At 53.5% G+C, this 26,074-nt stretch overlaps 1 protein-coding gene across 1 annotated transcript; it reads right to left on the bottom strand.

Annotated features, from left to right (window-relative positions):
• Nucleotides 1-767: 767 nt before the first annotated feature.
• On the bottom strand, nt 768-12,237 carry LOC139359310 (uncharacterized). Its single transcript, XM_071081933.1, has 2 exons — nt 11,678-12,237; nt 768-1,201 (listed from the first exon to the last, which is right to left on the bottom strand). The coding sequence occupies exons 1-2, from the start codon at nt 11,901-11,903 to the stop codon at nt 768-770; spliced, it is 660 nt and encodes a 219-aa protein (XP_070938034.1). The 5' UTR covers nt 11,904-12,237.
• Nucleotides 12,238-26,074: the final 13,837 nt, after the last annotated feature.

Genomic DNA, 26,074 nt, shown 5'->3' on the forward strand with positions numbered 1-26,074 from the left:
GGAGGTGGAGTGGGAGGAAAGTCAGTGGGGACTGTCCCTGTTGTGTGTCCCCTGAAAGCACGCCAAGGCCTGTGTCTCCTACCCAGCCACCTCTGGGTTTCTCAGCCCCCAGCCCTGTGACCCTTTGAGGCACCGGAGCTCCCAAGACACCCCAGCCTCCTTTCAAAGGCATTTTATTGCTTTCACAAGGAGGCCTCCGGAAGCTGGAAGGCTCCACCAGAGAAAGAGAGGAGGCTGCCCAGGGAGGCTGGAGGAGGCGGAGAGGAAAGAGGAAACATTGTGGGGGTAATAGCAAGGGCCCAGGGTCACCCACCTGGAGCGGAAGCCTCCCCTTTGGGCAGGCTGAGAATGACGCAGGCGCCGGCTGCTCTGTGACCCAGCTGACCGAGGGACAGCCCCTGCCCGGGAGCTCCAGCAGCTGCTGCAGCGTCCCTCCTGCCCAAGCAAGGCCACAGGGCCACCCCTCTAATCCGTCCCCAGAGGTCCAGTGCCGCCGCCTCTCCTCCAGCTGCTGCTCAGGGGAGTGAGGTTTCCTGAATGAGGCCACCGGCAGCGGGTGGCCAGCCCCTCTCAGCATGGCGCTTGCCCAGGGCCTGGGCTCCGTCACATGCCAGGATAGTGGTCACCGTCACCCTGGACAGACCACCTCTGTCCCTTCATGTCAGGTGACCATTATTGGGCCCCCTGAGGCAGAGGAGCGTCTCACCAGCAAGCTCCCAGGGAGGACAGCGTGGTCAGGGCCTGCCCATCCGCCAGCATTCTGGCCCCTAGGCCCGCAGGCTGAGGGCACTGGCAGGCACCAGGACAGGGGCTGGTTTGGCCGAGAGACCTGCTTCTTGGGCAGCACCAGGAAACAGCCGGGAACCAGGACTGGAAAGGGTGGAGACCCTCCCAGCGCCCACATTCATGGCGTGAGCCCTGCGTGGGTGCAGCCCCTTCCGCAGCCCGAATTCCAGGCCCAGCTGCTGCAGGAGGGACCGCCAGCCAGGGGCGCAGGGCGGAGGGTGGGGGAAGGCGCGGCGCTCGCGCTCTTCTTGGTTCCTGCTTGGATGGCGCGGGCTGAGGACCCCCACACATGCGCTGCGGTGCAGAGGTGTTAGGATCCGAGGGGGCTGCAGGTCTGGGCCGGCGCATTCAGGCCCCGGGCGGTGGGGTGGCCTCGGCGTGCGTGGCTCGGCTGTCTGCAGGCAGGCACGCGGCACTGTGAGAAGCGAACGTCCGTGACTTAGTCCAAGGGACCGTTTCTGCATTTTCACGCCAACCTGAAGACCTGCAGCGCAGCCGCGAGACAGGAAGTCGCTGCCAGGTGGGCCGGGACCGCGATCTGAACTCGCCTCTGCGGCCTCCCGCTCTAGCCGCCGGTTCGCAATCCTGGCGTGAACCGGGAGATCAACCTCCGGCGCCCGCCACAGGCGCCCTCCCGCGGGAACCAGCAGGCAGGAGCGGTGCGGGGGCGCCCTCCAGCGACCGTGAACGGGATGGCGGCCGCCCGCCAGGCCCCAAGCGTGGCCGCGTGGGCAGCGCGCGCAGCCGGCAACTGAAAGCCAGGAGCTCCTCCTGGGTGGGCCTTGGGATCCCTTCGCACCCTGTGCGGCCGCCTCGTGGTGAGCGCCCCCGCCCCTCCCCGCAAGGCCGGTGTTCCCAGCTGGATGGGCAGGCAACCTGGGAACCAGAGGGAGCTGCTCCGGTTGGGAGGAGAAAGCCAGCTCGGTTCCCGCCTGAGCCCCGAAAGGGGCCTGGCCAGAGGGAAGGCGCACACTGGGTTCGGGGGGCTGGGGGAGCACAAAGGCAGGAACTGGGGAGCATCAGGCCAGGAGATAGGGGAGAACCTAGGCAGGCGCTGGGGGAGCAGCCAGGCAGGGGCTGAGGAGCAACAGGCCAGGACCTGGGGGAACATCCCGGCCAGGAGCCAGGGGAGCAGCCAGGCAGGAACTGGGGAGCATCAGGGCAGCAGCTGGGGGAGCATCGATGCAGGAGCTGTGTCGCGTGTTATCCCCGTCACCTGGAGTTGTGTGTCCTGGGAGAAGCACAGCATTTCAGGGCCCTCTCTGTACTGGAGCCACCTCTGTGCGTGCATGCCGAATGAGCCATCCTTCCCTCGCAGCTCTCCCAGTGGGACTGAGAACTGTTAGGCACACACCTGGTGAAGCATTGCTGCCCTTTCCCGGGCCCTGGCCTTGCCCTCCCTCCCTGGCCCCTGGCCTTGCCCTCCCTCCCCAGCCCCTGGCAACCTCTTACCTACTTTCTATTTCTGTACTTGCCTATTCTAGATGTTTTATAAGTGAAATCAGACAGAAGTTGTCCTTTGTGACTGGCTCATCTCACTTAGCATAATGTTTTCAGGCCATCTGTGTGTGGTGTGCGTCAGAATTTCCTTCCTTTTTAAGGTTAAATCATAGTCCATTGTATGGAGGGACCACATTTATTACTCCATTTATGGATGGACACATGGGTCGTTTCCACCTTTTCTCTGTGGTGAGTATCGTTGTCAACATTTGGAATAACCCGTGTTGAGGACACTGTTCGTGTATCCTGCCTCCAGTTCTCTGGGTGTGTGACTGCGTGGAACTGCTGGGTAATTCTACCCTCTGCTCTTTGAGAACCACTAAAGTGTTTTTCACAGCGCATGCATTGTGTGAGAGCTCCAATTTCTCCACATCCTCACCAACACTTACTGTTTTTATTATCGTTCTTGTTACACAGCTTTCATTTTTAAAAAGCAATTTTTTTTTTTTTTTTTTTTTTTTTTTTTTTTTTTTTGAGGCGGAGTCTCGCTCTGTCACCCAGGCTGGAGTGCAGTGGCCGGATCTCAGCTCACTGCAAGCTCCTCCTCTCGGGTTCACGCCATTCTCCTGCCTCAGCCTCCCGAGTAGCTGGGACTACAGGCGCCCGCCACCTCGCCCGGCTATTTTTTTGTATTTTTTAGTAGAGACGGGGTTTCACCGTGTTAGCCAGGATCGTCTCTCGATCTCCTGACCTCGTGATCCGCCTGTCTCGGCCTCCCAAAGTACTGGGATTACAGGCTTGAGCCACCGCGCCCGGCCAATTTTTTTTATTTTTTATTTTTTTTTTTTGAGACGGAGTCTCACTCTGTCACCCAGACTGGAGTGCAGTGGCACAATCTCGACTCACTGCAATCTCTGCATCCCAGGTTCAAGCAATTCTCCTGCCTCAGCCTCCCGAGTAGCTGGGATTACAGGCACCCGCCACCATGCCCAGCTAATTTTTTGTATTTTTAGTAGAGACAGGGTTTCACCCTGTTAGCCAGCATGGTCTCGATCCCCTGACCTCGTGATCCGCCCACCTCGGCCTCCCAAAGTGCTGGGATTACAGGCGTGAGCCACATCGCCCAGCCCAAAAGCAATATTTTCATACAAACAATATTCTAACACTGACTGAAATAATTCACAGAGATGGAAAAAAAAATTTTTTTTTTGAGACAGGGTCTCATTCTGTCACCCAGGCTGGAGTGCAGTGACACGATCCCGGCTCACTGTGACCTCCACCTTGCCCAGGCTCAAGTGATTCTCCTGCCTCAGCCTCCTGAGTAGCTGAGATTACAGGTGGGCACCACCACGCCCGCCCGGCTAATGTGTGTGTGTGTGTGTTTGTGTGTGTATTTTTTTTTTTTTTTTTTTTTTTTGAGGCGGAGTCTTGCTCTGCCGCCCAGGCTGGAGTGCAGTGGCCAGATCTCGGCTCACTGAAAGCTCCGCCTCCCGGGTTTACGCCATTCTCCTGCCTCAGCCTCCCGAGTAGCTGGGACTACAGGCGCCCACCACCTCGCCCGGCTAGTTTTTTTGTATTTTTTTAGTAGAGATGGGGTTTCACTGTGTTAGCCAGGATGGCCTCAATCTCCTGACCTCGTGATCCGCCCGTCTCGGCCTCCCAAAGTGCTGGGATTACAGGCTTGAGCCACCGCGCCCGGCCGTGTGTGTATTTTCAGTAGAGACGGGGGTTTCACCATGTTGGCCAGGCTGGTATCGAACTCCTGCCTGCGGTGCTGGGATTACAGCTGTGAGCCACCACGCCCAGTCACAATATTTTTTATTTACCTCCAACCCCACCACCTAGAGATGACCACTGCTAATTTTTGTGGATAGTTTTTGGCAACAGGCTTGTTTGCTTTCTAAGCACTGTTGTTTTGTTTTGTTTAGAGACAGGGTCTCGCTCTATGGCCCAGGCTGGAGTGCAGCGGCGCAATCACAGCTCACTGTAGCCTCCACCTCCCGAGCTCAAGCGGTCCTCCCGCCTCGGCCTCCCGAGTGGCTGGGACGACAGGCACGGGCCCCCTCCAGTCAAGCATTGTTTTTCTGACCCGCAGGATGGGAGCAGGGAGAGCGGGGCTGGCCGGGGGTCGACGGGGAGGCCCTGCGAGGGGCAGGCCCGGCCAGGTGGGACGGGGCTCCGCGTCTCTCTGCCGGCGCTTCTGCGCACGGGCTCACTACTGGGGGCGGCCGGGATCACGGACTCGTTGGCCTCGTCTCCGGAGCGGCAGCGGGCGGCTTGAAGGAACGACCCCGCGGGCCGGCGCAGGCCTCCCCAGGCCGCGAGACCCGGCCAGAGACTGACCCTCCCCGCCCCTAGCCCCAGAGGCCCGCGGCGAGCCAGAAGCCACGCACCCATTGGCCGAGAGCGCGGTCGCCCGGGCCAATCACAGGGCGCGCGGTGGGGACCGCGTCAGGCGCGTGCGCACTCGGCCCTCCCCGGCGGTCTGCGGACGGACGCAGCGCAGGCTTCTGGAGTCGGGGCGCTGTCCTGCCTCCCGGCGGGCCGGGAAAAGCGTCTCGTACATGCGCTCCCCGCGGCCCGCGACCCCCAGCCCTCGGCCTAGCCCCAGGCGGGTCCATCGCGCTGTCCCCAACCCCGGACGGGCCTCCTCCAGCTGCCGGGTGGAGAGGCTGGGGGGCTTTTCCCGAGGTCGGCGGGAAGGCTGAGAGCCCAGGCCCCACCGCGCCCGAGGAGACGGCCCCTCGCGGGCTCTAAAGGCCCCGGGGCCGCCGGGATGTTCCGGGGCCGGGTTGTGCCCGCTCCCGTTTCCGGCTCCGCTGCCCTCGGGCACTGTCCCCTCCGGCCCTACCTTGGTCTGGGAGAGGTCGCTAAGGGGGCAGAGGGCGCTGCTAGGGGGCCCTGCGGGTCTCCCAGCCTCGGCCCCCCCAGGTGGCCCGAGCGGAGCTCTGCACAAAGTCCTCAGGTAGCCGCGACCTTGGTTCCGACAAAACCCCTCGCACTGACCGGGCCTCAGCTGACCTGGGCAGCCTACTGACCCGACCCCGACGCCTGGGCCCTCCAGGCCTCTCAGGGTCTCCAGGAAAGGGAATGGGCTGCGGGGCACAGCGAGGCTGGACAGCGGGCACTGGCCCAGGACTCCCCTTGCCCAGAGGAGAACATGGAGGCTGAGCCGCCGGGGAGCCCAGCTTGATGCCAGGAGCACTTTGCAGAGGGACACGGGTGGGGGCTGGCAAGCAGTTCACCCCTATGCAGTAACGGGAGAGCACTAAAGTCAGCAGCACGCCCCCGCCCCAACCAAGGCCACTGCCACCTCCCACCATCCCGACCGTCCTTTGATCCCTCAACCCTTGTTGCTGTGGGGGCTTGGGGATATGTTAGATTCTCACTGGCGCGGATCTTTGCTCCCCAAGGGCCGCCTGGCTGTAGAGCAGGACCCCCAGGTCCTGGAGAGAAGGGCAGAGGCGGGCCGACCAGGAGCTCTGCAGAGGAGCCAACTCTGGCCTGCGGACCCAGGGTTCTCACCAGCATGTAAACCTCTGGGTCACAAGGCTTGGAGCTCCATGCTCTGGCAAACTGGGCCTCATACCACCTGTCTGCCCTGCACCTGGAGAGTTGACAGTCTACACGCCCAGCACTCAGAGCAGAAGCCAAAGCATTCCCGGAACCCACAGACCCCCAGCTAGCCTGGCCCCCTGCCCCAGCCCCCACGGCGCTGACCTGGCCTCCCTGCAGCTCCTGGAATGCACCCAGGCTGTGCTCGCCCCGGGGCCCCTGCGTGCCCATCCCTCTGAGGACTGCTCTTCTTGCTCTAGGCGCCCCCGTGTCCTCCCACAAATCTTTGCTCACATGTCTTCTCAGAGGGCCCCCACACCCCTGTCTAAATGTTCAGTCCCCTCTCCCACTCCTCATTCCCCTCAAGCCCAATTCCTGCTTGGGTTCTGGTAGCTGGCGCCCCCTTCCCCGCTGCTGAGGACCTGAGCTCTTTCTGCCCCTCTGTTTCCCGCCGCATCCTGCCTGGCTCCCAGGAGGCCTCTCTAAGCATTTTCTGACAACAAAGCTGCAGCTGCAGATGCCCCATAAGATTCCAGGCCAGCGTCAGCCCTCCTCACCCGCATGTACCACAGCTAAAGCACGCATAAGCCCCGCTGAACGCCACCAGTTCAGCTGCCAGAGGGCTGCATCCGTCGGCAAGGGAAACGGGGACCCTTCCATAGAAAACAGGCAAAGACTGAGCAGACATTCACAATGGCCCCAAACAAATGGAAAGAAGCTCACGCCCTCCAAAAACCAAAGACATGCAAATTCACACAGCCAGGAAGTGTCATTTCTCACCTTCCGAACTGGCAAACATGGACCAGGGTGGTCCTGGGTGTTGGTGGGGATGCTGGCAAGGTGCCCTCAGGGAGGGAGGGCACAGCCCTGGGGGACCATCTGAGCCTGCAGGGCACCTATTCGTGCCAAGGAATCAGGAGCCACAGCCCCCTGGGGACCCCATTAGCCTCACTGTGGCTAGGCCCGGAGAAGCCCCTCAGTGTGAGGACGCAGGAGCACTCAGCCCCAGCACAGGCCTATGACCTATTCCAGGGCCAGGACTGTTCCTTCCTGCCCCAGCTCCTTGCCTGTCTCTCTGTCCCAGTGCAGTTAATACTGGATGTTTCTGAGTCACCAGCTCGAGGGCATGTGGCCCTTCAGCCTGGTCAGGGGCCCCCCAGTTGGGGTGGGTGGCTTGGCTCATGACCTCGGTGGAGGGGTCCCTGGGCACCCTGCAGGTGGCAGGAGGAAGGCAGAGTGGCCCCAGAAACACTCCTTAAAGGGCCAATAAATCACAGCCCCGTCTGCCTACCCCCTCCACATCGCTGCCTGACGTTTTTTATATTGATGCATTAATTTATCTTTAAAAATGGGCAACACTGCTTGTTTGATTTCCACAGAGGCCACACGGGGCAGAGAGTGACAAATTATTTCCTGACCCTCGAGTGGCTGATGTAATGAGTTCCCCACACTGAAGACCCATGTCCCCGGCTCCCAGACCCTCCTCAGTTTGGCTTGGGGCCACTCTCTGGTGCTGGGACGACACTAATGCTGTCCTTGACAGGTGACTTGTCTGAAGCCTGGGACGCCCATCCGTCTGGGACCTGTATCAGGACTGCATGACCTTGCCCCCTGCATCTCTCTTCCATGCCTTACAGGGGGCTGGGGGCCAGGTGGGGGTAGAGGCACTGCCCCTTCCTGGGGCCTGACGAGGCTGTGACCTCAGCTCATGGGGACAGTTTGGATGCTGCTCATTCGTTTGCCTGCATCGCCAGGACAGTCAGGATCTGGGAGCATCACAAAAAAGGGAGTTATTCACAGCAAATATGAGTGCGTTCAAAAATAAATCTGAAGGCAGCTTCCATAAGAATTCTTTGTCTACTCTGGACGGGCAGAGGCCATCTGAGCTCGGGACCTCCCAAGAAGGGATTCAGAGGAACCACATTCCGCTTTCTAAGCGTGACCCTCAATCTGCTCCAAGTGGACTTGAGACATCTTAATAACAACACCGACTAGCTACTAAAACAAACAGGCCGGAGCACGTGTGCACACACACACACACACACAGCAGAGCAGCAGCCATCCAGGGTGGGTAGCCTCCCAGAGGGCCCGCAGGCCCGAACCTCTGTCCTCCTGTCGGCCACACCCCACCAAGGGAGGGTCTGTGTAATCAGTAGAGCAGGGCAGAGGCGCCAGGAGGCCAGTTTAGAGAGACACAGCACACAGCAGCTTCCGTCCTGTTTCTCCTTCTCCCTCTCTCCCTCTCTCCCCCACCTCTCTCCCCGCCCCCCCACCCCGTGCCATCTCTCGTTTCCCTTCCTCTACATGGGGAGGAACTCACTCTCTGCCGACAGCCAGGGGAAAAAGCTTGGAAGTGGATTTTCCAGCCCGGCATGCAGCCTCGTGGAAGACCACCCAGGTGAGTTGCTTCCTGTGCCTCGGCTGCTGAGACATGATAGCTGCTTGCTGTAAGCCCCTATGTTTTGGAGTAATTTGTTACACAGCAGTAGAGGGCCAATGCACTGCTAAAGCAGCAGCAGGAGCAGGTGCAGCCAGGCACCTAAGAGGAGCTGGTTATAAATACCGGGGAGTGGCTCAGCCTGTAATCCCAGCACTTTGGGGCCGAGGATGGAGCCAGCCTGGGCAACATAGTAAAACCCCGTCTCTACAGAAAATTTAAAAAATAAAACAGCCAGGCGTGGATCTGATGCTTCCGTGAGGACTTTGAATCTCCAGGCAGTGACAAAGAAGATATCAGAGACTCAGGATCAACAACAGCTGGGCCACTCCCCCTCCCCCACTGAGCCACTCTGAGTGTGGGCGACCCTTCCTTGGGTTCCTTCCCACCTTCTGAAAAGGGTTCTGTTGGGCCGGGCGCGGTGGCTCAAGCCTGTAATCACAACACTTTGGGAGGCCAAGACGGGCGGATCACAAGGTCAGGAGATCGAGACCATCCTGGCGAACATGGTGAAACCCCGTCTCTACTAAAAAAAATACAAAAAACTAGCCGGGCGAGTTGGCGGGCGCCTGTAGTCCCAGCTACTCAGGAGGCTGAGGCAGGAGAATGGTGTAAACCCGGGAGGCGGAGCTTGCAGCGAGCTGAGATCCGGCCACTGCACTCCAGTCTGGGCGACAGAGCGAGACTCCGTCTCAAAACAAAAAAAAAAAAAAAAAGAAAAGGGTTCTGTCGACTGTGGCTTCAGTGGGACCTGATCACATCCCCAAGACTGCCTTTTTTCACTTTGTTACCGAGGGTTGGGCATCTGGTTACTGAGGGTGGTGCGCACCTGTAGATGCAGCTATGCCAGAGGCTTGATGCAGGAGGATCACTCGGACCACGGAGTTCCAGGCTGCAGTGAGCTGTGATCACACCACTGCACTCAAGCCTGGGCAACAGAGAAAGACCCTGTCTCAAAAAAGAAAGAACAAATGAATGAGAAAGAAAGAAGGAAGGAAGGAGAGAGAAGGAGAAAGAAAGAAAGAAAGAAAAAGAAAAGAAAGAAAGAAAGAGAGAGGAAGGAAGGAAGGAAGGAAGGAAGGAAGGAAGGAAGGAGAGAGAAAGGAAGAAAGAAAGAGAAAGAAAGAGAGAAAGAGAAAGAAAAGAAAATAAAGAGGGGGGAGGTAGGCGTGGTGGCTCACACCTGTAATCTCAACACTTTGGGAGGCCGAGACGGGCGGATCACAAGATCAAGAGATTGAGACCATCCTGGCCAACATGGTGAAACCCCCTCTACTAAAAATACAAAAAATTAGCCAGGCTTGAAGAGAATTGCTTGAAGTCGGAGGAAGAGGTTGCAGTGAGCTGAGATCGCACCACTGCACTCCAGCCTGGGGACAGAGCAAGGCTCCGTCTCAAAAAAAAAAAAAAGAAAAAGAAAACACAGGGAAGAGGAGGGAGAGAGGAGACCTCAGAGTTGCGCAGCTCTCCTTTTCTGACCCAGGACATCAGGTGAAGCCCCGCATTTGTGGCCATAGCCCTGGGATGGATGGAGCCCAAACACCCTCCTCTCCATGTCTCCATTTCCTGGGGGCTGCAGGCCCAAGCTATCTGGTCCCTGGCAGGAGTCAGCTGTCTGGTCCTCCCCTCATTCATTTGCACATGGTGTTCCTTCTGCCCAGAAAATTCTTGGCCCTCCCATGTATCAGAAGCCACACGCTCACCTTCCAGGGCACTTCTGCCCACACGAGCATTTCCTCCATCATGGAAGGAGGGCCGTCCCCTGCAGGAGACAGTACTACAGGCTTCAGGGAGCTGCCCTTCACCAGAGGGGCTGTCTGCAGACCCACCCACACGCCTGGAATACCATGGCACTTAGTAAATATTTGCTGACTCAGGGCATGCAGGTCAACTCTCTGGTCTCTGCTAGGAACCAGAAAGTGGGGGGTGTGGTGGTAACAGGACTTATTTACACAGGTTAACAACCCGCCGGTGAGGTAGGAAGCTGCCACCACACTGATTAAGAAACTGAGGCACAAGGAGGTTGTATAACTTGACTCAGATTGCACAGCTATTAAGTGGCAGAGCCAGGACACAATCCAGGTAGGCTGGCTCTGCATCTACACTCTTAACCACTGCACTTGCTGCTTTCCTGGAACAAAACCACCGGCTTGTCGGGTACCTGCCTCCATCAGCGCCTGTCCCACGCCCGCCAGCCAACCGGGTCAGTGCGGCCTCTGCTCCATCAAGATTGGTTCAGGCAATCCAGGCCTCAGCCAATCAGAACGCAGTTCTCTGATCCAGCTCGCCCGGAGCGCCTGGGTTCTGCTGTTTCCCAGCGTGGTGGCCTGGAGATGTCTCGCTCCCTGTCGCCCAGGCTGGAGTGCAGCTGGACATTCTCAGCTCACTGCAATCTCTGCCTCCCGCGTTCAAGCGATTCTCCTGCCTCAGCCTCCCAAGTACCTGGGATTACAGTAGGTGGCTCACGCCTGTAATCCCAGCACTTTGGGAGGCCTAGGCAGGCGGATCACGAGGTCAGGAGTTTGAGACCAGCCTGGCCAATATGGTGAAACCCCGTCTCTACTGAAAATACAAAAATTAGCCGGGCGTGGTGGCGTGAACCTGTAGTCCCAGCTATTCAGGAGGCTGAGGCAGGAGAATTGCTTGAACCCGGGAGGCAGAGGTTGCAGTGAGTCGAGATAATGCCACTGCACTCCAGCCTGGGTGACAGAGCAAGACTCCGTCTCAAAAAAAAAAAAAAAAAAAGAAAGAAAGAAAAGTGAGAACCTCTGTTTGCCATACAGCTTCATGCAAATACATGCATTGATCTACAGAGGCAGGCCCACGGGGTATCCAAGTAAGAACGTGGTGCTAGTGAGGAATAAATTCAGATGCAAGCAGCAGAATACCCAACTGACAGGAGATTCAATGTATGGAGGCTTTTCTTCTTTTTCGTGTAACTAGAAATCTGGAGGTGGGAGTTATCCCCATCACTACCCAGACCCCTTCAGTCTCTCTGCTCCGACATCCTTGGCAGGTGGGCTTTGGTACGTTGTTTACAGGGAAGCTGCTGGAACTCCATATACCACACACACCGCTACAGTCAAGGCACAAAGAAAGGATGAAGAGACAGCGCCAGTCACATCTGTGCCCTTTTATAGGGAAAGACAAACCTGCCCTAGAAGCCCCTGCAGTGGATTCCCCCAGGCCTCAACGGCCACCCATGATCGGGCATCCTATGAGGGATTTGGAGACGGCAGAGAGCCAGGTTGTCATGACAGCATTGGCCAAGCATGCTTCATTCCCAGGGTCTTGGCAGCCCTCCAAAAAGTAGAGTTCCATAGGCAGGAAAGAAGGGGAGCAGATTTTGGTGGGCGGCAGGTCTGCCTGCCACAGGTGGAAAGACAAGACATGGGGAGGTTCGTAGATTACCCACGGGAGTGGGGATCAGATCAAGGGCTGCCTGGCTGGGTACAATACCTGAGATCCTGCTGCACAGCTGGATGAGGGAAGAGTCCTGCTGCTGCGGCTGCTGCTCTAGCCCCCTCAGCAACAGCATGGATGTCACAGATGCCAGCCACCAGATGTCCACTAGCCTCACTGCCACAACCTGTTCTATGCTGCTCCTGCTTATGGTGTGAAGACACCACAGGCTTCCAACTGAAGGTTGGAGGTGGATGCACCTGATTGGTGCAGCCTGGGCCATGTGACTGAGTCCTGACAGCAAGGGATGCTGGGAAAGTTAGTATCTACCATTTTTCAATTTATACAGAAAGATGAGTCCTGCTTTGCAAACTGGAGATTAACTTTAGGTGAAAAGGAGATTCCTTATACATGCAGGGAGCATAAGTTGGCACAACTTTTTGGAAAGTAATGTGGCAATACATATGAGCATCCTAAAAAGGCTATAGCCTGGTCGGGCCTGGTGGCTCATGCCTGTAATCCCAGCACTTTGGGAGGCCGAGGTGGGCAGATCTCGAGGTCAAGAGATGGAGACCATCCTGGCTAACACGATGAAACCCCGTCTCCACTAAAAATACAAAAAATTAGCCGGGCGTGGTGGCTGGCACCTGTAGTCCCGGCTACTCAGGAGGCTGAGGCCGGAGAATGGCGTGAACCCAGGAGGTGGCGGAGCTTGCAGTGAGCAGAGATCGCACTACTGCACTCCAGCCTGGGCTACAGAGCAAGACGCCGCCTCAAAAAAAAAAAAAAAAAAAAGGTAGTGGCTGGCGTGCTGGGAAACCTTTAACACTCATGACATCATGACAGAGATGACAGCTGATTATAACCACAATCATGTGGGAGAAACTGGCTCGTCCAATGAAGAGAGTAAGTGAATCTCAGCCCAGCCATCCTGCAATGAATATTTAATAACCCAGGGAAAAAAGCTTAAGTTCTAATGGCAAATGGAAAGATTAGGATATACCTGTAGTTGTCTTGGCAAAGTCTTACAAGGTATTATTTATTGAAAGCAACAAGTCAGTTGTGCAAGCCTGCCTGATTTGAAATTAGTTGGCAGGAATGTTTGGAAAATTCCTCATATTTAAAAAAACTTCCCCTTGAAAATTAGGAAAAGCTTGAAAATGAATAAACCTGGGAGAAAGCTGAAGATGGTTGGCCGAGAGGTTTGAAAATGTGGGCATTCCCAGACAAGTTCACAATGATGCCGTAAATAAGAATGCTTGCGGCCTGGCTCAATGGCTTATGCCTATAATCCCAGCACTTCGGAAGACTGACGTGGGAGGATTGCATGAGACCGAGAGTTCAAGGCGAGCCTGGGCAACATGGTGAGACCCTACAAAATAATTAAAAATTAACCAAGCATGGTGGCTCACACCTTTAGCTCCAGCTACATGGGGATGCTTGAGCCCAGGAGGTCAAGGCTGCAGTGAGCTATGTTTGCACCACTGCACTACAGACTGGGTGACAGAGTGAGACCCTATCTCAAAGAGAAAAAAAAAAAAAAAAATGGAGGCCGGGCGTAGTGGCTCATGCCTGTAATCCTAGCACTTTGGAAGGCCTATGTGGGCGGATCACTTGAGGTCAGGAGTTGGAACCAGCCTGGCCAAAATGGTGAAACCCCATCTCTGCTAAAAATACAACAAAAATTTGCTGGGTCTGGTGCCACACGCCTGTAATCCCAGATACTCAGGAGGCTGAGTCAGGAGAATCGCTTGAAGCTGGGAGGCAGCTGTGTCAGTGAGCCAAGATTGTGACACTGCACTCCAGCCTGGGCAACAGAGCAAGACTCCATCTCAAAAAAAAAAAAAAAAAAAGACAAGGACTGAGGAACACAGTGTCTCAAAAAATATATATATATATATTGGATCATTAGGTGAAGTTCCTTGCAAGGTTTGAGGCCAGAAGTTTGAGACGGCCTCAGCAACACAGTAAGACCCTGTTTCTAAAAAAAAAAAAAAAAAAAAAAGGCCGGGCGCGGTGGCTCACACCTGTAATCCCAGCCTCCTTTGGGAGGCCGAGGCGGGCGGATCACGAGGTCAGGAGATCGAGACCATCCTGGCTAACACGGTGAAATCCCGTCCCTACTAAAAATACAAACAATTAGCTGGGCATGGTGGCCGGCGCCAGTAGTCCTAGCTACTCGGGAGGCTGAGGCGGGAGAATGGCGTAAACCCGGGAGACAGAGCTTGCAGTGAGCCGAGATTGCACCACTGCACTCCAGCCTGGGCGACAGAGCAAGACTCCATCTCAAAAAAAAAAAAAAAAAAGTAATTGCATTGGCCAGGTGTAATGGTGTGCACCTGTACCCCTAGCTACTCAGGAGGCTGAGGCATAAGGATCACTTGAGTCCAATAGGTCAAAGCTGCAGTGAGCCATGATTGCATCAACGCATCCTGCGCAACAGAATGAGACCCCATCTCTTAAATAAATACATACGTACATAAGTATCAGGTCATGGAAGAATATATCATTTTTTTTTTCTTTTTTGAGATAAGGTCTCACGCTGTGGTCCAAGGCTGGAGTGCAGTGGCACAATCTTGGCTCACTGCAGCCTTGACCTCAAGAGCTCAAGTGATCCTTCTGTCTCAGCCTCCGGAGTAGTTGGGACCACAGGCACACACCACCACACCTAGCTAATTGTGTTTCTTTTTTGTAGAGATGAGGTCTTGCTATGTTTCCCAGCCTGGTCTCAAACCCCTTGGCTCAAGTGGTCCTCCTGCCTTGGCCTCCTAAAGTGCTAGGATTACAGGTGTCAACCACCGAACCTGACTGCAAGAATATATTCTTTATGTGTAAAATATTTTATTTTATTTTATTTTATTTATTTATTTATTTATTTTTAATTTTTTTTTTTTGAGACGGAGTCTCGCTCTGTCGCCCAGGCTGGAGTGCAGTGGTGCGATCTCGGCTCACTGCAAGCTCCACCTCCCGGGTTCACGCCATTCTCCTGCCTCAGCCTCCTGAGTAGCTGGGACTACAGGTGCCCACAATATTTTAAAATATACATTTCGGGACAGGCACAGTGGCTCACGACTGTAATCCCAGCACTTTGGGAGGCTGAGGCAGGTGGATCACCTGAGGTCAGGAGTTCAAGACCAGCCTGGCCAACATGGTGAAACCCCGTCTCTACTAAAAATACAAAAAAAAATTAGCCAGGCGTAGTGGCGCATACCTGTGATCCCAGCTACTCGGGAGGCTGAGGCAGGAGAATTGTTTGAGCCAAGGAGCCCAGGAGGTTGCAGTGAACAAGATCTCACCATTGCACTCCAGCCTGGGTAACCAACTCTGTCTCAAAAAAAAAAAAAAAAAAAAAAAAAAAAAAAAATACACACACACACACACACACACACACACACACTACAAAGTATAGAAGGGACTTCTGCTTCTGGCCGTCATTGGGTAACTGGTGTGGGACTTGCTCTCCTGCCGTATACAACTAGAAAACTAGAAAGAAAAGTCATGAAGCAATCACTGTTTTTAAACACAGGACAATAGGCAGCGCAGGACCATGACCCCTAAGAGATCACAACTGATGTGAGCCCTGCGGTTATCGTGGCTTCCTAACTGCAGGTCTTTCTGGACTGAGACACAGAACACAGACATCTCATGAACTGAGACGTGGAGACTGGAGTTTGAAGAGGCTGAAGTGATTGGAATTTGCACGGCAGAGTGTGCCTGTGTGGAGGTAGCAATGCAGATGATGAGTTATAGAAATCTATATAGAGGTCCCCTTAAGGATTTTGCTGAATCTTTTTTTTTTTTTTTTTTTTTTGAGACGGAGTGTCGCTCTGTCGCCCAGGCTGGAGTGCAGTGGCCGGATCTCAGCTCACTGCAAGCTCCACCTCCCAGGTTCACGCCATTCTCCTGCCTCAGCCTCCCGAGTAGCTGGGACTACAGGCGCCCGCCACCTCGCCCAGCTAGTTTTTTGTATTTTTTAGTAGAGACGGAGTTTCACCGTGTTAGCCAGGATGGTCTCGATCTCCTGACCTAGTGATCCGCCCGTCTCAGCCTCCCAAAGTGCTGGGATTACAGGCTTGAGCCACTGCGCCCGGCCTTTGCTGAATCTTAAACTGTACATATGTACAAGGAAAACCCATGAGACTCAGCAAAGAGTGACAGCTGGACAGCTGTGACATGGAGTGAGTGACAGGGCTCACAGAAGACTGAGAGACATTTGGGTTTCCAACAGACTTCACCAGGACTCAGGGCATAGAGTGAAGATTACAGAAGTGTCTCACCTTGGTAGCAAATCTAAACTATCCCAGAATAAACGCACAATCTAAGGTCGGGCACAGTGGCTCACGCCTGTAATCCCAGCACTTTGGGAGGCTGAAGCAGGTGGATCACCTGAGGTCAGGAGTTCAAGACCAGTCTGGCCAACATGGCCAAACCTTGTCTCTACTAAAAATACAAAAATTAGCTGGGTGTGGTGGCACATGCCTGTGATCCCTCACCCAGCCAGAAAATTTTAAAAGACTGACAATACCGAATGTTGAAAGAGAGCTACTGGAACTCTCATACATTGCTGATGTGAGTGTAAAATAATATAAGCACTTTGGAAAACCATTTGACAGTTTCTTATAATGTTAAATGTCCACTTACCATATGATCCAGCAATTCCACTTGTAAGTATTTACCCAAGAGAAATGAAAGCATATGTTCACATAAAGACTTGTACATGGGCCAGGCATGGTGACTCACGCCTCTAATCCCAGCCCAGAGGCTGAGGCAGGTGGACCACTTGAGGTCAGGAGTTGGAGACCAGCCTGGCCAACATGGTGAAGCCCCGTCTCTACTAAAAATACAAAAATTATCCAGATGTGGTGGTGTGTACCTGTAGTCCCAGCTACTCAAGAGGCTGAGGCAGGAGAATCGCTTGAACCCAGGAGGCAGAGGTTGCCGTGAGCTGAGATTGTACCATTGCATTCCACCCTGGGCAACAGGGCAAAAGCTCTGTCTCAAAAAAAAAAAAAATTTTTTTTAATCTTGCATACCAGGGATGGAGATGGACAAGTAACAGAGGGTGGAAGCGGAGGAATGCGTGCTTCCCGGGGGAGGACTGGGTTGTGTGGGGATGCTGTGGACGGCTGCACAGGTGGTGCACTGCACAACTCCAGGGGATGCCATTCACACAGACTATGATGCTATATCACGTGGGAAGTATGCGCCATGGCAGTCCTCTCTGGAGGGAGCCCTGAGAAGGGCCGCCAGCAGGACAGGGTTGGGACACATCCTTTCCAGCAGGAAAGGATTCCAAACAGCCGCCAGCAGGTGGACAGGCCAAGCATAGCTGAGGGGAGCCATGGGAGGCCATGAGGGGCTCTGGGTATGGCAGGCAGCCCCAGCACTTGGCAGCTCACGTGCTGCACAGAGGAAAGCACCTGCCCACAGCTGTCTCTGGCTCTGAAGTTTGGGAACCACCTCTAACCAAGCAAGGGTCCTGGAAGTCAGAAAATCTCTCAGTCATCGGAGCCAGGATTTACCAACATGAACCATTGAACTTCCCCCTTGGTCTCCATCCTCTATGAAAACATGAAAGGGGCTTGAAATTGTGTCCAACAGCCGGGCGCGGTGGCTCACGCCTGTAATCCCAGCACTTCGGGAGGGCGAGACGGGCGGATCACGAGGTCAGGAGATCAAGACCATCCTGGCTAACGCGGTGAAACCCCGTCTCTACGAAAAGTTAGCCGGGCCTAGTGGCAGGCACCTGTAGTCCCAGCTACTCGGGAGGCTGAGGCAGGAGAATGGCGTGAACCCGGGAGGCGGAGCTTGCAGTGAGCCGAGATCGCACCACTGCACTCCAGCCTGGGTGACAGAGTAAGACTCCCTCTCAAAAAAAGGCCGGGCGCGGTGGCTCACGCCTGTAATCCCAGCACTTTGGGAGGCCGAGGCGGGCGGATCACAAGGTCAGGAGATCGAGACCACGGTGAAACCCCGTCTCTACTAAAAATACAAAAAATTAGCCGGGCGCGGTGGCGGCCGCCTGTAGTCCCAGCTACTCGGGAGGCTGAGGCAGGAGAATGGCGTGAACCCGGGAGGCGGAGCTTGCAGTGAGCCGAGATCGCGCCACTGCACTCCAGCCTGGGCGACAGAGCAAGACTCCGTCTCAAAAAAAAAAAAAAAAAAAAAAAGAAATTGCGTCCAACAAACACAATGTCCGTCTCTTGCCGGGGAAGCGGGTGTGGGTAGAGGGATGCCGGCGGTGGGTGTGGACGGGCTCCGAATGCTGCAGGAAGGGCTCGGCTTGGAGAGCCCTCTGCACCCCTTGGAGACCATCCTCCACCTCTGCCTACCATCAGGACCCGGGGATCCTGGGGAAGGGGAGCCCTTTCGGGAGTGCCCTGAAGTCCCCCAGCATGTGTGACACTTCTCAGAGCAGGCGTCCCTTCCAGAAGTTTCTGTTAACTAAGCTGAATGGCATTTAAGATATTGAAGACTTAGGCCAGGCGCGGTGGCTCACGCCTGTAATCCCAACACTTTGGAAGGCCGAGGCGGGCAGATCACTTGAGGTCAGGAGATCAAGACCAGCCTGGCCAACATGGTGAAACCTCGTCTCTACTAAAAATACAAAAATTACCCGGGCGTGGTAGCGCATGCCTGTAGTTCCAGCTACTTGGGAGGCTGAGGCAGGAGAATCAGTTGATCCCGGGATGCGGAAGTTGCAGTGAGCCGAGATCGCACCGCTGCACTCCAGCCTGGCGACACAGCGAGGCTCCATCTGGAAAAAAAAAAAAGACATTGAAAACTTGAGGTGTGCTCAGATTGTGGTCTCTAAAACACCAGTACCCAAGAAAGGCCCAGGCCACTGGGGATGTGGCTGGTTTCAGCTCTGGAGAGGGAAACGGACGCGACTCCACGGAGCAGCGACGCTGTTGGTGATCCGGCCAGACTCAGGCGCCAACAGACGGGAGGAGGATGCTTCGAGAACCAAGGCCAAAACTGTAGCAGATTGAAACACGAAATACGTGCAGATCGGCCCGGCGTGGGGCTCACACCTGTAGTCCTAGCACTTGGGAGACCGAGGTGAGAGAAACTCAGGAGTTCAAGACCAGCCTGGGCAACATAGTGAGACCCCATCTCTACTAAAAAAAAAAAAAATTGCCAGGCGTGGTGGCGCATGCCTGCGATTCCAGCTATTCACAAGGTTGAAGCCAGAGGATGACTTGAGCCCAGGAGTTTGAGGCTGCAGTGAGCTGTGATTGCACCACTGCACTCTAGCCTGGGTGACAGAGTGAGATCCTGCCTGGAAAAAAAATGCAAATTAATGAGTTCATAATAATACTATAAAAGATAGCTGGCCACTTTTGGAAGATGCTGGGTACCAGCTCATTCGTCTATACCCGGAAATCACAGGGAAGATCCCATGTGTCTTCCCTTTCCAGCACAAACTATAGCTCGGGGGAGCGAAATTGTTGATAAAGGGGTTTCTCTTTGCATAAGAATTCCAAATATATAAACAAAGAAGGAAGGATAGGATTGGCCGGGTGCAGTGGCTCACACCTGTAATCCCAGCACTTTGGGAGGCCGAGACAGGCAGATCACGAGGTCAGGAGATCGAGATCATGAGGTCAGGAGATGGAGATCATGAGGTCAGGAGATGGAGACCATCCTGGTGAAACCCCGTCTCTACTAAAAAATACAAAAAAAAAAAAAAAAAAACACGCCAGGCATGGTGGCATGCGCCTGTAGTCCCAGCTACTCGGGAGGCTGAGGTAGGAGAATTGCTGGAACCTGGGAGGCAGAGGTTGCAGTGAGCCGAGATCGTGCTGCTGCACTCCAGCCTGGGCGAGAGAGTGAGACTCCGTCCAAAAAGGAAGGAAGGAAGGGAGGGAGGGAAGGAAGGAGGGAGGGAAAGGGTGAGAGGAGAAAAGGGGGGGGAGGGCAGAGGAGGGGAAGAATAATTCGTAACCACTAGTGAAATAGCAGGTCCTGGCAGGGATTACCAATAGCTGCTAACGTCACAAAATCAGGCTCTGTGGGACTCTCCCCGTCTCCATGAAGTTGCACCCACCATATGGTCATCTTCTTGCTAAAAAAAAAAACAACCTGAATGAGATTAAACAGACCAATTTGGACATTTACACGTAGATCTAACAAACTATAGGAAATACAAGGGGTTGAGGAACATGTCACATCAACCACAAGGATGAAATCAGCAAAATCCAGACAGGTGGAACCCTCTGCAACAAAATACCTGCCTTCTTCCACAAATAAGCTGAAAGGAGAAAAATAAAAGAGGGCAAATCCAGCGGTTTAAAGAGATTTAAGAGACATAATGGCCAAATGCAATGATTGGAAACAAACCAACAGTTAAAAGAAATGTAAGGCTGGGCATGGTGGCTCACACCTGTAATCCCAGCATTTTAGGAGGCCGAGGCGGGAGGATTTTTTTTTTGTTTTTGAGATGGAGTCTCGCTCTGTTGCCCAGGCTGGAGTGCAGTGGTGAGATCTCAGCTCACTGCAAGCTCCACCTCCCGGGTTCACGCCGTTCTCCTGCCTCAGCCTCCTGAGTAGCTGGGACTACAGGTGCCCACCACCACGGCCGGCTAATTTTTTTTGTATTTTTAGTAGAGACGGGGTTTCACCGTGTTAGCCAGGATGGTCTCGATCTCCTGACCTCATGATCTGCCCGCCTCGGCCTCCCAAAGTGCTGGGATTACAGGCGTGAGCCACCATGCCCAGCCGGTGGGAGGATTTCTTGAGACCAGGAGCTTGAGACCAGCCTAAGCCACATAGGGAGACCCCATCTCTACAAAAAGTTTAAAAAGTATTTGGGCGTGGTGGTGCATGCCTGTAGTCCCAGCTACTCAAGAGGCTGAGGTGGGAGGATTGTTTGAGCCTAGGAAGTCAAGGCTGCAGTGAGCTGTGATTGTGCCACTGCACTCCAGCCTGGGCAACACAGCAAGACCCTGTCCTCACAAAAAAACAGACAAACAAAACCGCAACAAAAAATTTAAGACAACCAAGGAAATTTGGACATTAGATGATACCAAGTATCAATCAATAATTGGTGGGTGGGGGGCATGATGATACTGAGATTTTTTTTCTTTTTTTTTTGAGACAGAGTCTTGCTCTGTCACCCAGGCTGGAGTGCAGTGGCTCAATCTCAACTCACTGCAACCTCTGCCTTCCGGGTTCAAGCAATTCTCCTGCCTCAACCTCTGGAGTAGCTGGAACTACAGGCGCCCGCCACCACGCCTGGCTCATTTTTGTATTTTTAGTAGAGACGGGGTTTCACCATATTGGCCAGGCTTGTCTCGAACTTCTGACCTCGTGATCCGCCCGTCTCAGCCTCCCAAAGTGCTGCGATTACAGGCGTGAGCCACTGCGCCCGGCTTGTGGTTGTTTTTTGAAAAGAGTCTTAGGCTGGGTGCAGTGGCTCATGCCTGTAATCCCAGGGAGCCTTAAGCAGGAGGATTATTGAGTCCAGGAGTTGGAGAACAGCCTGGGCAATACAGTGAGATGCTGTCTCCAAAAAACAAAACACAAAAACAAACAAAAAGCCAGGGCGGAGGCCAATCCCCGGCCGTGCTGAGCCAGGATCTGATTCTCTCAGCCCCTTTCAGCAGCACCTGTCCTCCTCTGAGTCAATATATCGCTGTTGCTGCTGGGCACAGTAGCTCACGCCTGTCATCCCAGCACTTTGGGAAGCCGAGGTGGACGGATCACCTGAGGTCAGGAGTTCGAGACCAGCCTGACCAACATGGAGAAACCCTCTCTACCAAAAATACAAAATTAGCCGGGTGTGGTGGCACATGCCTGTAATCCCAGCTACTTGGGAGACTGAGGCAGGAGAATCGCTTGAACCCACATGGCGGAGGTTGCAGTGAGCTGAGATCGTATCATTGCACTCCAGCCTGGGCAACAAGAGCAAAATGCTGTCTCAAAAAAGAAAAATAATATATATATATATATATACACACACACACACACACACCCACACACACACATGTATATATATGTATACTGCTTGCTAAACAAAACTGAATGAAAGCCTTCCCGTTAGCATCTCTTGTGACCTGGAAACACGCACGGGGCTGACCTCAGGCCAGGTATGCACTGGGCTGGGGGTCGCGCCCTCCAACGGCTGCTGCACTCCACAGAGCTCCCCTGAGGGCTGGCATGGAGCCTGGTCTGGTCTGGAGCTGAAGGCATGACCTGGTCCTCTCCAGTCAAGAGCCTGCAACAGGGCTGGCTGCGGTGGAGTGGGCAGGGGACCCCGCCAAGGCTGGGGAGAGCTCCAAGCCTGGAAACAATTTGATCTGATTGGCTTTGCTTTCAGATGTCAGACTTGGAAAACTGGGTCCTCCAGCTCACAGTTCACCACAGCTGCTTCTGCACAATCCTTCTTGGTTTTCTTATTTTATTCCTCCCCAACACACAGTTCATTCTCCCTCCCATCCTATTCTCTCCCCATAGACACAAACTGTGTGCTTGCTACATGTCCTCAGACATGCATATAACCTAAAACATTCATTGTGATAAAAGAAATATGTAGGCCAAATACGGCGGCTGACGCCTGTAATCCCAGCACTTTGGGAGGCCAAGGTGGGAGGATCACTTGAGGTCAGGAGTTTGAGACCAGTCTGACCAACATGGAGAAACCCCATCTCTACTAAAAATACAAAATTAGCCAGGCATGATGGTGCATGCCTGTAATCCCAGTTACTTGGGAGGCTGAGGCAGGAGAATCACTTGAACCCAGGAGGTGGAGATTGTGGTGAGCCAAGATCACGCCATTGCACTCCAGCCTGGGCAACAAGAGCGACACTCCATCTCAAAAAAAAAAAGGAAAGAAAGAAAAGAAAAGGAAATATGGAACATAAAAATTACCGTTTTAATCATTTAAAAGTGTACAGGCCAAGTGTGGTGGCCCACACCTGTAATCCCAGCACTTTGGGAGGCCGAGGCAGGCAGATCACCTGAGGTCAGGAGATCAAGACCATTCTGGCCAACATGGTGAAACCCTGTCTCTACTAAAAATAAAAATTAGCCAGGTGTGGTGGCACACGCCCGTAGTCCCAGCTACTCGGGAGGCTGAGGCAGGAGAATCACTTGAACCCAGGGGCCGGAGGTTGCAGTGAGCCAAGTCACACCACTGCACTCCAGCCTGGCGACAGAGCAAGAGTCCGTCTCAAAAACAAGTGTACAAATGGCCGGGTGCGGTGGCTCACGCCTGTAATCCCAACATTTCGGGAGGCCAAGGAGGGTGGATCACCTGAGGTCAGGAGTTCGAGACCAGCCTGGCCAAAGAAGCGAAATCCCATTTGTATTAAAAATACAAAAATCAGCTGGGCGTGATGGTGCACACCTATAATACCAGCTACTCGAGAAGCTGAGGCAGGAGAACTTGAACCCGGGAGGCGGAGGTTGCAGTGAGTTGAGTTTGCACCACTGCACTCCAGCCTGGATGACAGAGCGAGACTCCATCTAAAAAAAAAAAAAGTCCAATTCAGTGGTATCAATTCAGTGGTATCAAGCATATTCACAATGTTGTGTGCAACCACCATCTGTGTCCGATTTCTTCACCCCAAACAGAAACTATGCCACATTAAGCAGTCCCTCCCCGTCTTCCTTCCCTCCCCTCTAGCCCATACTCTACTCTCTGTCCCTATGGATTGGCCTGTTCTGGACAGTTTCTAGAACTGGAGTCATACAGTATGTGACCTTGTGTGTCTGTCTTCTTCCACTGAGTGTGATGTTTCCAAGATCCACCCTTTTCTTTTCGTGGCTGATCAATATTCTATTTCTTTTTTTTTTTTTTGAGATGGAGTCTCACACTGTCACCCAGGCTGGACTGCAGTGGTGTGATCTCGGCTCACTACAAGCTCTGCCTGCCGGGTTCACGCCATTCTCCTGCATCAGCCTCCCGAGTATAGCTGGGACTACAGGCGTCCAGCTAGTGTGGTTTTTTTTTTTTTTTGTACTTTTTAGTAGTGACGGGGTTTCACCGTGTTAGCCAGGATGGTCTCCATCTCCTGACCTTGTGATCCGCCCTCAGCCTCCCAAAGCGCTGGGATTCCAGGTGTGAGCCACCGTGCCTGGACGATCAATATTCTATTTCATAATGGACCGCATTTCGTTTATTCATTCATCAACTGATGGACATTGGGTTTTTCCACCTTTTGACTGTAGTGTTGCCACGAACATTCATGTCCAAATATTTGTTCGAATAATAGTTTTCAATGTTGGGAGTATGTACCTAACAGTGGAATTCCTGGATCATATCGTAATTCTGTGTGTAGCTGAAGAACTGCCAAACTGTTTTCCACAGTGGCTGCCCCATTTTATATTACATTCCCACCATCACTGTACCAGAGTTCCAATTGCTCCACATCCTCACTGGTCCACTGGTCCTTTCTTTCTTTCTTTTCTTTCTTTTTTTTTTTTTTGAGACAAGGTCTTGGTCTGTCATCCAGGCTGGAGTGCAGTGGATCAATCCCAGCTGACTGCAGCCTCAATTTCCCCAGGTTCAAGTGATCCTCCCACCTCACCCTTCTGAGTAGCTGGGTTATTACAAGCATGTGCCACCAAGCCAGGCTAATTTTTCGTTTTTGTATCTTTCGTAGTGGGATTTTGCCATGTTGCCCAGGTTGGTCTTGGACTCCTGGGTTCAAGCAATCTGCCTGCCTCAGCCTCCCAAAGTGTTGGGATTACAGGCGTGAGCCATCATCCCTGGCCCTCACTATCACTTACTATCTTCCATTTTTTTATTTTTTGTGGCCATCCTACTGAATGTGAAGTGATATCTCACTGTGATTTTGATTTGCACTTCCCTAATGATCCCCTAATGATGTTGAGTATCTTTTTTATCTCCCTGTTGGCCATTTGTATATCTGGTTGGGAGAAAATGGCTATTCAGGTCCTTTGCCCATTTTTAAATTGTGTTCTTTTTTGTTGATTTGCAGGAGTTCTTTACATATTGTGTATACTAGATCCTTATTAGACATAATTTTGTGGGGTTTGGAGTTTTTTTGTTTTTGAGATAGGGTCTCACTCTTGTCACCCAGGCTGGAGTGCAGTGGCTTGATCACAGCTCACTGCAGTCTCAAACCTCAAACTTCTATCAAGTGATCCTTTCTCCTCAGCCTCCTGAGTAGCTGGGACTACAGGCATGCACCACCATGCTCAGCTAATAAAAAAAAATTGGGCCGGGTGCGGTGGCTCACGCCTGTAATCCCAGCACTTTGGGAGGCCGAGGCGGGCGGATCACGAGGTCAGGAGATCGAGACCATCCTGGCTAACACAGTGAAACCCCGACTCTACTAAAAATACAAAAAATTAGCTGGGTGTGGTGGCAGGTGCCTGTAGTCCCAGCTACGCAGGAGGCTGAGGCAGGAGAATAGCATGAACCCGGGAGGCGGAGCTTGCAGTGAGCCGAGATCACACCACTGCACTCCAGCCTGGGTGACAGTGTGAGACTCCATCTCAAAAATATATATATATATATATATGTCTGGGCACAGTGGCTCATGTCTGTAATCCCAGCACTTTGGGAGGCCAAGGCGGGCGAATCACCTGAGGTTGGGAGATCGAGACCAACCTGGCCAATATGGACAAATCCCGCCTCTACTAAAAATACAAAATTAGCCGGGCGTGGTGGCACATGCCTGTAATCCCTGCTACTCGGGAGGCCGAGGCAAGAGAATCACTTGAACCCAGGAGGCGGAGGTTGCAGTGAGCCAAGATCACGCCATTGGACTCCAGCCTGGGCAACAGAGGGAAACTCCATCTAAAAAAAAAAAAAAAAAAAAAAAAGAAAAATTGTAGAGACAAGGTCTTGCCAAGTTGCCCAGGCTGGTCTCAAACTCTTGGGCTCAGATGATCCTTCCATCTCAGCCTTGCAAAGTGCTGGCATTATACATAATCTTTTGGATCTGTTTTTACTTATATAAATGGAGCTGTGAAATACAGCTTACTCTGTTCATAACCTTCATTCAACAGTGTTACTGAGACCCAGCTTCAGCACGTCACTGCCGCAGGTGCACATCTGCCACGTCACTTACCCACCGCCCTCACAAGCAGCTTGCATGTCGTGGTCCCTGCGGTTCCTCTAGGGTGTATGCCCAGGACCGGGGCTTGGGAGATGTAGGATGTACTCATCCTCTCATTTTGGCTGGAAACCTACACTGGGCACTCCAGAAGAGCTGTAGCTTCCAACGCCTGGAGAGCGTGTGGCTGTCCCTGGTCCCTGGTCCCTGGCCAATGCTCACAACTACCCATCTCCTGGTTTCTGCTCATCTGATATAAACTGGCATCTGTTTTAATGTGCATTTGCTGATGCCCAGTGTCCATGAGCGTCTCTTTGTCCTGTAAGTGCAATGCTTCACAGGACAAAGAGAATTTCTATTTTTTGCAGGTATTAGTCGCTGAGAAGTCATGCTGTGATGTGAGGTCACAGAACCAAGTAGGGTG

This window comes from Macaca nemestrina, chromosome 17 (genome assembly GCF_043159975.1).
Source record: "Macaca nemestrina isolate mMacNem1 chromosome 17, mMacNem.hap1, whole genome shotgun sequence".
NCBI classification, from domain to species: Eukaryota; Metazoa; Chordata; class Mammalia; order Primates; family Cercopithecidae; genus Macaca; species Macaca nemestrina.

Coding starts and splice junctions, on each gene's coding strand:
- LOC139359310 (XM_071081933.1), bottom strand. CDS start 11,903: ATGGCCCAGGCTGCACCAATCAGGTGCATCCACCTCCAACCTTCAGTT. Junction 1,202..11,677: donor GCTGTGCAGCAGGATCTCAG/GTATTGTACCCA, acceptor CGCTTCTCACAG/TGCCGCGTGCCTGCCTGCAG.